Source organism: Mesoplodon bidens (genome assembly GCF_964165515.1).
Source record: "Mesoplodon bidens genome assembly, chromosome: 5".
Taxonomy (NCBI): Eukaryota; Metazoa; Chordata; class Mammalia; order Artiodactyla; family Ziphiidae; genus Mesoplodon; species Mesoplodon bidens.
The window spans coordinates 66,388,076-66,401,746 of record NC_138161.1 but is presented as its reverse complement, the minus strand read 5'-3'; the positions used below and the strand labels follow the sequence as shown (position 1 = coordinate 66,401,746).

At 40.6% G+C, this 13,671-nt stretch overlaps 1 protein-coding gene across 1 annotated transcript; it reads left to right on the top strand.

Moving 5' to 3' along the window:
* Positions 1 to 237: 237 nt before the first annotated feature.
* Positions 238 to 7,577, top strand: COX17 (cytochrome c oxidase copper chaperone COX17). Its single transcript, XM_081236036.1, has 3 exons — positions 238 to 473; positions 2,614 to 2,702; positions 7,444 to 7,577. Exons 1-2 carry the CDS (start codon positions 367 to 369, stop codon positions 2,696 to 2,698), a joined length of 192 nt encoding a protein of 63 aa, XP_081092162.1. The 5' UTR covers positions 238 to 366; the 3' UTR covers positions 2,699 to 2,702; positions 7,444 to 7,577.
* Positions 7,578 to 13,671: the final 6,094 nt, after the last annotated feature.

The following is a 13,671-nucleotide window of genomic DNA, read 5'->3' as shown; positions in this document are numbered from 1 at the left end:
TCGGTTTTCGACATTCGTGGTGGGTGTAGGGTTGAGATATCTCTGAGTAGCCTTACTACGTTCATCCTTTGTGGGTCCTCCCCACGTCTATTTACAAACTCGCGGCACTTTCATCTCGCCTCTCTGCGCCTGCGCCGAAGAGGCGCTCTCGCGTTAATGGCTTCATTTTGCCTCTTCTGCGCACGCGCCTTTTTTCCCTTTTTAATCCCTTCTTCTCCTTCCCCCCACCCCCAATTGTCAGAGGGAGGTAGGACTTCCTGTTCTTTTCACAGCGACTGCCGGAAGCGATTGCGGGCTAATCGGCGGCGTTTGCGGAGGTTGGAGAGTTTAGGGTGTCTGTACTAGTTGCTGCTTTGGGCGCGAAAAATGCCTGGTCTGGCGGCCGCAAGCCCTGCCCCATCTGAGTCGCAGGAGAAGAAGCCTGTGAAGCCCTGCTGCGCCTGCCCGGAGACCAAGAAGGCGCGCGATGCGTGGTCAGTGCGCAGTCAGGGAGGGGGCGGCCGGCCGGCTCCGCGCGCTGCGTTCGGGCGCCTCTGCCCCGCGTGAAGCTGGTCGTGGCCCTCGCTTTGTCGTGCGGCGCTCTTGAGGGTTGTAGAGCCCTGTAGGGTTCGCAGTCAGCTGTCTGTAGACTGAGCCTATAGCTCAGGCTGGGGAAACATGAGGGGATTGGAGAGAGATCGCTTCGTCCGTTCATTCTTTACTGCAAAGGGTTTCTGAGCATCTGTTATAGGTCAAGCACAGCCTTAGGTCCGAAGACGTAGAAACGGGTAAAGATGCTGCTTGATTTAAAGGAGCTTAAAGTTGATGGAGCATTAAAGTTAATGATTGCTGTATCAGGTTTGGCAGTATCAAAGAGAAGGTTTTCTGGTAATTTCTCCCAAAATTTAGACATAGTAGGACACAGGACCGGGTACGTTTGTTTCTTAACAGTAGGGAAGATCCCCTTAACCCCACCGCTTTTAGATAGATGATTTAAAAATCAACCAGGCTATGACATAGATGACATTATAGTGTTGAGAATAGTACATCTACAATACCATCAACCCGCAAAAGGTTTTGTTCTTATTGTATACAGCTATTTTATACAGCAAGGGCCCCCAACCGGGCTGCACAGCGAGCCATGAGCTATGAGCTACGGGCGAGTGAAGCTTCATCTGCCGCTCCCCAGCTCCCCATTGCTCTCATTACAGCCTGAACTATTCCCCCATCACTCGCATTACAGCTTGAACTAACACCTACCCACCCCCACCCCGACCCTGTGGAAAAATTGTCGTCCACAAAACTGGTCTCTGGTGCCAAAAAGGTTGGGGACCGCTGGTATACAGTCTCTATTGTGGAACAAATCTCAGAAGAAATCTTCAGATAATGTGAATGTACACCTCTCCCTCCAGCCCCTTTTTGGCTTCACATAGAAAGTAAAGAGATCATAAGTGGCATAGAGGGGGAATAAAGTTGTAGGAGCTCAGTGCTTTTTATTAATACTCAGTACTTTGCAAATAATACTGTGAAGGGAGAATTGAAAGACTACTATGATCGGTAACTATACTTACACACTTTAACAGTAAGTACTTATTGAACCTTCAGATACTATTGTATCATGATTAAGAGTCTGGGATCCAGTGTCAGGGTTTGAATTCTGGTCCACCAACCAGCTTTGTGACCTTGAGCAAATTATTTAACATATCTGCCTCATATCTGTAAAATGGGCCTAATAAAAGTATCTGCCTCCAGGATTACTGTGCTATAAGCCACATCAAGTGCCTAGCACAGTACAGCATTCAGTAAACGATCAGGGAGGGCTATCTATTAGTTTCATAAGGAGCTTGCTATCCCAAGCAGACAGCCCTTAAAGTTATTGAAGGATATGTAGGATTTAGAAGGAAGGAGAACCTACCTTTCTTTAAATTACTTCTGCATCAATTACCTCTGACCGCTATGGCTTCTCCCAAAATATCTAGAGTCAGGAGTCAATTTTTTTTTGCAGTTGAATTTGGCTTAACTTGATTCTGTGCTAAAATTACATTTTCAGGCCCTTAGAAATAAAGCTGTGTGGTCCTAGTTTTTCCTTTGTGAATTTTACGAGTAAAAAGTTCTTTGATCATCATGAGTGGGGCTCATCAGGCTGCTCTTGGCGGCGAAATGTTTTTTGCTCTTTGTGTTGGGTGTCTTGTGGTTAGAAGTAGATTTACTTAGGTGTATTTGAATGTAGAGCAGAATCAAAAATTTAATTCCTCTGGGATAGGCAAAAAATTAAGCTTTGCTTTCTGTCCATTAACATTAACTTTTTATTCAGTTTATTTCATTATAGAGCAGTATTATTCCTTGGATATTGTCTAGAGGCAATATTTAATATGCATAATTATTTCTTCTAATCAGATTCCTCCGTGCCCCCCCCCCAAAACTAGTTATCTGTAGGACATTTTCATGGGCAAGGAAGTATCACAAGAGCCAATAAAACAAAGCCATTTGGTATAATAGCATTTTTTAAAACTCCAGTTGTATTCAGTGAGATCCGTGTTCGGCCTCACTCCCCATCACTATCTTGTATGCTTATTTACTACTAATGTGCTTAGTGCCTACTTTGTTAGATAACAAGTACATTTTGTTTTATAGCATCATTGAGAAAGGAGAAGAGAACTGTGGACCCCTAATTGAGGCCCACAAGGAATGCATGAAAGCCCTGGGATTTAAGATATGAAATGGTGAGCATGCTACTGTCTTATTGGGAAGGTAATACATAGGCTGATTGCTTCAAATTTGTGTATTGCTTTACAGATTTAGCGATCATTGGGCAGCATTCTGTCTGAAAGGTAGTTCACCTGGTTAATCTAACATGCCTAAGTATCACTGGAAAGATAACGTCTCAGTTTCTAGTGTATGGAGTAAATGATGCTAATAAATTGAGAGGGGTGGGACTTCCCTGGCTGTCTGGTGGTTAAGACTCCACACTTCCACTGCAGGGGACCTGGGTTTAATCTCTGGTTGGTAGGGATCCTGCATGATGCATGGTGCAGCCAAAAAAAAAAAAAAAAAATTAGAGGTGTTTGGTGGATTTGGGAAGGGGAGAATTTAGCTTTCAAGAAAGGGCTTGGCAAAAGCCTTTAGAGTTATGTTAGAGACAGAGGAATCATGGCTTAGGAGGTTCAAAATATTCAGTTGTCTGACTTAAAAGGGAAATGTTCTCTATTTTTTGTTTCTAATCTTGTGAGTTTTTAGGAAGTGTTTTTAAATACAGAGTAGGCAGCACATGGAGGCATTGCTTTCTGCAAAACAGAAATGGAACTGTTGCAGTTTCTTTTGTACCATGCTTTATTCTAATAAAACTAAAACCTCAGACCATTTTTTGAAGAACTTTGAATTCAAATTTTAATGCTGAAAGGGACGTTAAGTGATGTGTATACAACAAAACCACAAATAAATTACCTCCTTTTGTTTGGAACCTCTTCCTTCAGATAGCAACTTGACTTACTCCCTCACTTCAGATCTCTTTTCAGATCTGTTTTCTCCCTCACTTCAGATCTCTCTTCAGATCTGTTTTCAAGCCTCCTAACTGGAGAGGCTTTTCATCAACATTCCATCTAAAATAGCATCTGTTCCCCATCTATCCCCACTCTATCCTGGCACTGTCCAGTAGAACTGTCTGTGATAATGAAAACATTCTGTGCCTGCACTCTACAGTATGGTAGCCACTAGCCATATGTGGCTCTGGAGCCCTTGAAATGTGGCTAGTAAAGCTGAGGAACTGAATTTTTTGTATGTTTGTTTTTTTATTTTAATAGCCACATATGGCTAGTGGCTAGGCTACACCATTGCCTGCATATTTTGTATTTATTTATCATCCAAATTGCTTTACTTCAATTAGAATGTAAGTTCTGAGACAGAAATTTTCTGTTTACTCACTGGCATACCTCCAGGACCAGTAACAGTGCCTGGCACATAGTAGGTGCTCAATAGAGGATTGTTAAATCAATAAATGAGGAAACTAAGGCCTATAGATATGAAGTGACTTCCTATAGGCAGGGTCAGAACTGGAACCTCTGTCTCCAGAGGCTCCCTCTGCTTGGTGCTCTTACTCCCCCATAAGATCCACACCACACCACCACTTATAACTTAATAATAGCTGAGAGATAATGCCAAAGCTACATACCAATGTAGGAGTAATAGAGAGCCTGGCTCCTTTCCCTTTCACCTCTTTCCTGCCTCTTTGGAATTTTACATGTGGCCAGTCTTCCTCACTGAGCTGTGAAAAAGGAGGGATAAGGAACCTGTCCCCAGCTGATAAGAAGAAGTATCACTGTGTACTGGAAAACAGTCTAGGCTGGAAGTCCTGAGGCTTAACTTTGGTTCTCCTGTTCTCTAGCTTAGCATGTGTTTTACTTTAGCTACATCTGTATTCATCAAGACATTAATCCTGTCTGGATTTCACTTTTTTCATTTATAAAAAGAGAACCATAATATATTTTGTGATTTTACACATGGTATGATATCTGTGTATACATGATATACTTAAGTGCCTTTAAGATTAGATGGTTATTTAAAGAAATCCCATGGTGAATCATTTTGTAAAAGAAGTAAATATGGTTGTGGGGAGCTTTTCTTAAAAAGTATAACTATTGATTATTTCAAAGACATGAAATCTCAACATTTGTACATGATTTCCTTGTTCCTAATCTAACTTTCTTCCTAGTCAGTTTTGTTAGCTGTTGCTTAGGGTTAAGCCTGCATTGACAAAAAGGGTGATTTTTAAAAATGCTAATTTTCAGGAGCATCAGAAGTCTCTTGGACTTCATGTGGACCTCACAGGTGATACAATTATTGCTATAACTAGCATATATTCACGAGGACCAGAAGATATCATAGTTTTCTATGTTATTGGGACAGAGAGTAAGAGTGATTCCTTTGTACTTCATTTGTGTATAAAAGAAAATGCAAGAGCTTTGGACTTAGAAGACCTGATGTTTAACTGATTGTACGATCTTGGGCAAGTCCTTAACTTTCTGAACCTTAGTTTTCTCATGTGTAAAGGAGAACAGTACATGGCCAAACTACTTCATTAGAGTCATTATGATGATTAAATGATATATGTGTGAATAGGCTTTGTAAACTGTCAAAGAGAAACCAGAACAGAAGAGCCATATCTTGGGAGTCATGGATAGCAGACATTCTGTTGAGGTCTGTTTAATATATGTCCCGATTATTTTTGAATCCTGGTTACAAAAAGAAGAATCTGAATCCACATAGGGCCTTTCCAAGAATTGAAAATAATCATTTTTAAATTTTCAGCATGATACTACTTTTGGAGGAAGAACAGGTGTTTGGATCTACATTGGTCCCAGGTGTCCTATTTCCCTGGCCCCCATGGGGAAATGGAAGGACAGTGAAGTCAAAAAATGACTTTCTCAAGTTAAGAGTGGATAGGTGGTGGCATTCAAACTAGAATCTAGGTCTTTTTTACTCTCCAAATCTCAAACACTTTATACTTCACTCCTTGCACTTAAAGAGATTTTATTCCAACATATTCATTTTTAGGATTACAAATAGTCTTGGACTTCAATCCTAAAACTTTATTTTGAATGCTAATTACAAAGACCTGTTGTTGAAATGCATAGGTGTATATAACTCAGTAACCAGGTCAGTGACTGTAGGGTAAAATCCAGTGCTACTGTCTGCACTGTTATAAGATAAACTTAACTAAATTGGTATCTCTTAGACTATTAGACCACATTTTTCCGAGGATAGCTTCAAAGGAAAAATATTTTGCAATCTTAGATCTTCCCAGTAATGATCATGAAACCCTTAATTCAAAAACCTTTGTAGATTTTAATGTTATTTTCTAAATAAGATAGATCTTAATTGTACCTTGAATCCAGTAAATTGGACTTAGTGTGAAAGTAAGTGTACCTTTATAATCACCCGAGGAATGGTTTCCAAAATTCACAAGCCTGAGCCCTGAACTGTACCGGTTGACTCAGAAGCTCCTAGATAATTTTCAAGTGTCCCCCTCTTTAAGAGCCACTGGCTTAAGCTGAAGACGTAGTAGGGATGGTATAAATAAATATAAATTGTCTAAATATTTAATAGCAGCAAAGGCAGAGACTTGAAAACTACTCCTAAGGAAAAACAGGGTGTGATGGTGGTGATTCTAGTCCCATCTATCTTTTGACTGCTTCTTTTACTGAAAGAGAAACTAGAGGAACCTAAAACCTGCTTAGAAATGTAAAGAGGAAATGGCAGCTGGTATCTTTCTGCCTTTAGGAGCCAGGAGGAACCTAGAGAATCCAGCTTGGGGGCTAAAATCATTGAAAGAAATTAAAGGACCAGCACTGAGTGGTGGTGATACTCAGTATTTATTAAGCTTAACAGAACTTAATAGTTCACACACAAAAAACACACACGGAGACAACTGATGATGTATCAAAATATCCTGAGAGTCAAGAAAAAGGGTCATTTCTGCTATTTGAACGTTTATTCATTCAATAGATATCTATTGTTTAAAACTCTAGAAAATGCCAAGATGAGAAGACACAGGGTCTCTTCTGTCAAGGACTTTGTACCCAGAGGCTTTCAGTGGGTAGCCCCTCCTGATGTATAGTAGCTGGTAACAAAAGCGGTAGCAATGCTATATAGACTGCTATCTCTTGAAATGTTGAGTGGCTTCATTTTTGCTTATCTTTAAGTGTATTCTTCCTTTGAGCCTTAGAAAAGAGAGAGTTTATATATTTATATTGTTGTTAAGGCTTATCTTCTTTTCTAAACCAAATGCAGGGAATAGCTAGGTGAGGGAAGCGCTTGAATTAGACTTGAAGAGTTGGCTAGCCCAAATTACTCAGTTACCTTTATAGCATTGTTCCTGTCTTCTGGGATAGGGGTTGGGGGTGGGGGTGGTGTGGCTGCCAGCTGTCTGGAGAGAAGCCTGGTACACCAGCAACCCCATCCTCTGCTGCTGTCCCTTTTTGATCTTTCCAAATTCATTTCAGAAGTGTTACCCTTACTTTGCCCTTGGGATTGAGTAACTTTCCACAGGACATGCCTGTGTACAGAGCTGACCTTCTGCCTTCCACTTCATGGATCTTTGCCAAACACTTGAGTCAGAACGGAGGAGGCTACAGGTCTCTTCTCTTTAGTATCTGCAAAAGTAAACTCCCTTAGTCTTTTGTGGGAGATGTTTTTGAGAAAATAAATAAATGTATAGTTTTTACTTCAACAAAGACTTTAAAGGTTAAACCTTGTAATGGATTGAACAGTTTCCGTGATGTTTTTATTTAAACAGAAATAGAATTTTAAAATGTGGATCTTTTATTTCATGACTGGTTTAGAATAATTGTGGCAGTTAGTTAATAGTCCTCAGCTGAGGCATTCATTTCTAGCATCTTAATTCCCTGACTCCATAGGTCTGACATGATGCTTGAAACCTGACTTTCTAAAATACATCTTTTTCTGCAGGTGGTCTGCTCTGGGAATGAATAATTCCTGAAAAATGAAGAAGATTTAATTTTGGGAGCTCTTTGATGAACATTGATAAATTAAAAAGTATTTATAACTTATTAAAAAAAAAAGGAGAATATCCCTGGTCAAAAGTCTTCAGGTGTGTTTCTTTTTGTGTTCCTCACATGGCGTTTATGTATTTATTTTTCTTAAAGAGTACCTGTGGCCATAATTCAAAAAGAGTTATGTACCACAATGTTCATTACAGTTCTATTTACAATAGCCAGGACATGGAATCAGCCTAAGTGTCCACTGACAGATGAATGGATAAATAAGATGTGCCACATATATACAATGGAATATTACTCAGCCATAAAAAGAAACAAAATTGAGTTATTTGTAGTGAGATGGATGGACCTAGAGACTGACATACAGAGTGAAGTCAGTCAGAAAGAGAAAAATAAATACCGTATGCTAACATATATGGAATATTAAAAAAAAAAAGTTTATGAAGAACCTAGGGGCAGGACGGGAATAAAGACGCAGATGTAGAGAATGGACTTGGGGACACGGGGAGGGGGAAGGGTAAGCTGGGACAAAGTGAGAGAGTGGCGTGGACTTATATATACACTACCAAAATAGATAGCTAGTGGGAAGCAGCCGCATAGCACAGGGAGATCAGCTCTGTGCTTTGTGACCACCTAGAGGGGTGGGATAGGGAGGGTGGGAGGGAGACGCAAGAGCGAGGAGATATGGGGATATATGTATATGTATAGCAGATTCACTTTGTTATAAAGCAGAAACTAACACACCATGGTAAAGCAATTATACTCCAATAAAGACATTTAAAAAAAAAAAGAATACCTGTGGGTTCCTCATCTGTGGATTCAACCAACCTTAGATCAAAAATATTGGGGGGTGGGGGTGGGTGAATTCCAGTAAAACTTGAGTTTGCTTCTTTTTCAACTATTTACATAGTGTTTACAGCTGTTTACATTGTATTTACAAGTATTTGCATAACATTTACATTTTATTATGTATTGTAAGTGATCAGAAGATGATTTAAAGTATATAGGAGGATATGCTTAAGTTATATAGAAAAACAACACCATTTTATCAATATATAAGGGACTTGAGCAAATGCAGATTTCATTATCCACAGGGGTCCTGGAACCAATCGCCCAGGATCCTGAGGGATGACTGTGGTATAAACAAATCTTGTAATACAAGCCCTGTGGTCCTATTAGCTGCTTATGAGCTAATGAGACAATTGGTCATATTCTGTCTTCAAGTAAATGGAGTTTTAGATCTCAACAACAAAAGACACTGAGAAACAAATAAGTGAATATGTAGGGTCCATGTATCACGATTGGAAAACTGCCTCTGACAAAAGAGCTGAACTAAAATGTTCCCTAAGATTCCTTCCTAGTTAATTAAGAGCATGGCTTCAAAGTGTGACAGACTTAAGTTCAACAGCTGGCTATGTGACCTCAAGCAAGTCAACCGTTTGTGTCTGTTTTTCTCATCTGAAAGAAAAAAACAGGGAGAGTAGCAATACCTAAGTTACAAGATTGTGCTTACGCATTGAAATGGTGTACATAAAGCATTTGGCACTGTAACATTCAGTGTTACTAACATTCTCTAATTCTTTGAGTCTGTATTCATATTTTTCACTTTAATATTCGTTTGGATGTAGAGTTTTTATTGATAGTAAGCACTTTATAGTTTTCAGAGCATTCTTTTAGGGTGAAGAATAGAATCTTGGACTCCTAAGGCAGATGATGTGAATCAACTTCCCACCCAATACAGATCCATGGCAGATGGTTATCCAGATTCTGCTTGAATATGTCCTGGGACTACAAAAGGAAAAAAAAAGAAAATCCCTAACCTTATCATCTCCCAATGTTAATTTTTGCTGTTCCAAACTTTTCTTATACATTTTTCTAAAACAAAAAATTAGATCATTTTTCTATACTACATATTTTTAATGCAATCACTATTAATTACCTTCTCCCCTTAATGTATTTTACCACCTGTGAGTTCAGTTCTACAATATGAGTTGTAGTAGCTATGTATAAATCTACTCTATGGCTTACCAATTCCCTATCTACATACATTCAACAATCAGATGTTTTATAGAATGCCTGCTGTGTGTCAGATACCCTTCTAGGAATTGGGTCTCAGAATTGAACAGGATACATAACAGATACCTAAATTATTTCTGATTTTATTTATTTATTTATTTATTTATTTATTTATTTATTTTGCGGTACGCGGGCCTCTCACTGCTGTGGCCTCTCCCTTTGCGGAGCACAGGCTCTGGACGCACAGGCCCAGTGGCTACGGCTCACGGACCCAGCTGCTCCGCGGCATGTGGGATCTTCCCAGACCGGGGCACGAACCCGTGTCCCCTGCATCGGCAGGCGGACTCAACCACTGCGCCACCAGGGAAGCCCTATTTCTGATTTTAAAATACATTGTTTTGCTGGCTGGTTTTATGGAAACATGTAAGGAAGAAAGAAGTCACCTGAAATCCCACCAGTCTACAATAGGGCCACTTTTTGGTGACCATCTTGCCATTTATCTCTTTCGCATGTATGTTCACTTTTTATTTTTATTTTTTTTGCTACTCCATTATAATACTGCAATGGAAGTTTCCATAGGAAAGTCTTTTTTTTTTTTTTTTTTCTTCTACGCGGGCCTCTCACTGTTGTGGCCTCTCCCGTTGCGGAGCACAGGCTCCGGATGCGCAGGCTCAGCGGCCATGGCTCACGAGCCCAGCCGCTCTGCGGCATGTGGGATCCTCCCGGACCGGGGCATGAACCCGTGTCCCCTGCGTCGGCAGGCGGACTCTCAACAACTGCGCCACCAGGGAAGCCCCATAGGGAAGTCTTTACAAGTATCTTTACTAATCATTTAACTAAGGATGGGCCAGAGTTTTCAAGGCTTTGAATGAGTACTGCCTGACTGATCTCTAGAAAGGGGGTGCCCATTTATAATACCTTAGTACCTGTGGGTGCCTGTTTCCCTAAGCTCTTAGCAAGGTTAATTTTTTTCAGCCTTTGCCAGTTTGATACGCTCACCTGATGTGTAAAGAATTAACACACCCTTCTTGACACCTGCCATAGTTAAAAGTACATCTCACAAGACCCTCTGCCCACCCTTCCCTAGTGCTTAAGCCTTCCCAGAAATCATGTGCAGCATTTTGATACTAACAGTAATAGATGTCACCACAATAATTTGAAAAATGAAGAACTTAGCTTCCTAATAGGTGATCACCACATTCTGACCACCACATACCTCTTTGCTAAGCCTCTGCTATTCACAATACATCCCCAAATCTCAATACAGATACATTCACACTATTCTCTATAATTAGTTCCCTTTGTCTAACGTGAAACATTTGCCTTGAAGGTTGATAAGAACAGGACCATGTCCCTAAGCAAGGTCTCCATTAGGTTAACTATACCTTCTGCAGGTCTGATGTGAGGGTGATGGAGAAACTATAATCCCCATTTTACAGGTGAGTACAGGCACTCAGGTTAAGGAAGTTGCTCTGGTTAAATATCTGGTGACCTGGGATGTGAGTCTTGGTCATTAGAGTTCAAGCCCAAAAGCCCAATGTTCTTTCCTGTACCAGGTGTCTAATATAAACATCATATATTAATAGTTGTAAATTCATTTATTCACTCAGTACATATTTAATGAAGGCTTATTATGTGCAAGGAACTGCCCTAAGTGTTGAGTATTTATGTGTGAATCAGACATATCCCCTGTCCTCAAGAATAGAGGCTGCTTGACTCAACATTTACTGAGGACATACTAAATGCCAACTATGTGCTAAGTAGTGAACAAAGATTAGTAAGACATGGCCTGCTCTCAAAGAGCTTATATTCTGGTGGATATATGTATATAAGCTATAAAAATATAAAGTTGAATATTCAGTGCTATGATAAATATTTTCCTTAAAAGAGTGCATGTGTGACTATACCCAGTGTTTCTTCAGCTATTATAAACTGCTAGGTGGTAGTTCTATCTGTGTTAATTATGGTGCTTTTGACAGCTAAGTAATACAAAATCCTCATCAAGGGAAACACATAACTGGCAGTCCAGGGTTAGGGCAAGCTCTAGATGCAGTGATATCAAGGCTCAGTGGTGCCATCCAAGACTCAAGTTATTTTCATCTCAGAGCTCTCTCCTAGGACTAATGAAGCTAATAATCTACTTTCTTGTTCAAGTGCAGCAGAGGAAAGAGAAATCATTCCTAAGGCATGAAGTCCCCACACCCACCCACCCTTTTTTTGGTCTGACTGAGCCAAATTAGGTTATGTGTATTTTTATGGACCAATAATAATTGTCAACAGAATGCCCTTTGCTGACTAGCTTAAACAGGATTTCCTCCTTGGATCCATGTGTAGGTGAGATATCAGAACAAAACTGGAATTCTGTTACAAGGAGGAAGTGGTATATGGTAAATGGGTATTGAGTAGACAACCAACTTTGCACTAAATCATCGTGTTCACTTAACAACCAAGTCATCCTGAATGGTCAAATTGAGTTTAGAGGAGCAATTCCTCTCAGTTTACTCAGACTTTTGAGAGAAAATTATTGGTAGCACATAACAAGTCATATGACGTTCAGTTTTCATAGAATAAAACAATCAGCAGATGTTTGGAGAACTGTTGGTTGAAGAGTAGTTCTTACGGAGATCCTTAGGGAGATCGGAATCTGAATGCCTTCAACTGTGAGTACCAGAATACCCAACTACAGAGACTTAAGCAATAAATGTAATTTATCTCCTGTCATAAAGTCTGAAGGTTGAAAGTTTCAGATTTGAGACAATGGCTCAGTGATACTTTGAAGAACCAAGGCTTGTTCTATTTTTCTCCTCTTTAACCTTCTCATCCTATCTCATGGGTACAGTGGCTTCACACGTTACATCATCATACAGCTGTATTCAAGCCAGGATGAAAGGTAGTAGGCTTCCTTACTGTCTCTATCAGGGAGTATACTTTTCCCCAGATACTCCCACACACGTGTCCTCTTATGTCTCATTAGTCACACGTCCACTCTTTTTTTTTTTTTTTTTTTTTTTTTTTGAGGTACGCGGGCCTCTCACTGTTGTGGCCTCTCCCGTTGCAGAGCACAGGCTCCAGACGCGCAGGCTCAGCGGCCATGGCTCACAGGCCCAGCCGCTCCGCAGCATGTGGGATCTTCCCGGACCGGGGCACAAACCCATGTCCCCTGCATCAGCAGGCGGACTCTCAACCACTGCGCCACCAGGGAAGCCCACATGTCCACTCTTAAACTAGTTGCCATTGTGGAGAATGGGATATCGTGCTTGGATGTGACCAGTCTTTTTTTTTTTTTAACTTGGAAGTCTTTTTGATACCAGTTTTTATTGTTTTTTAAAAAATATTTACTTATTTATTTGGTTGTACCGGGTCTTAGTTGCAGCAGGTGGGCTCCTTAGTTGTGGCATGGGAACTCTTAGTTGCAGCATGCATGTGGGATCTATTTCCCTGACCAGGAATCAAACGTGGGCCCCCTGCATTGGGAGCTCGGCGTCTTATCCATTGCGCCACCAGGGAAGTCCCTTGACCAGTCTAAGTTCAGGCCCTGGCAACTGGGAGAGAAGCCCACCCTCCTTTACATATCGCCCAAGCAAAATCAGAGTTCCATAAACTGGGGGAAAAGGGGGAAATGGATAAGGAACCAGTAGTGTCTGCCCAAGATCAACTCAGCAGTATGTGTCCAATGCCTAGAATCATGCCTGTGTTCGATTTTAATAACTACATTAGGAAAGCATTAAAAGCATCAAGACCAATGTTTCTCAAACTACCTGTGGTGAAACTACATGTAGTTTCTCAAACTACAAGTAGTAAACTACTACTACTTTAAGTTTTTCCAATTCACAGACTAATAAGTTTCCTGTCAAACTGTATAAAGACGTCTTAAGTTCTCTCAGTTTCTGTCCATATCTCATGATGGACCAGTAACAGCTGTTGGACCAGCCATGGTCCATGACCACTCTTGGAGAGATGGTGTAGCCGGCTGACTTCATAATCTGGCCCTGGCCTGCCTCTCCTGCCTCGTGTCCTGATGCTCGCTTTGATTCACTGATAACAAACTGTTCTCTGTTACCAGAATATGCCATGTATTTTCGTTTTACTTCTGGACTTGACTTCACATTCTGTTCTCCCTTCCTGGAATGCCCTCCCGTAGCTGGGGAACACCTACTCGGCT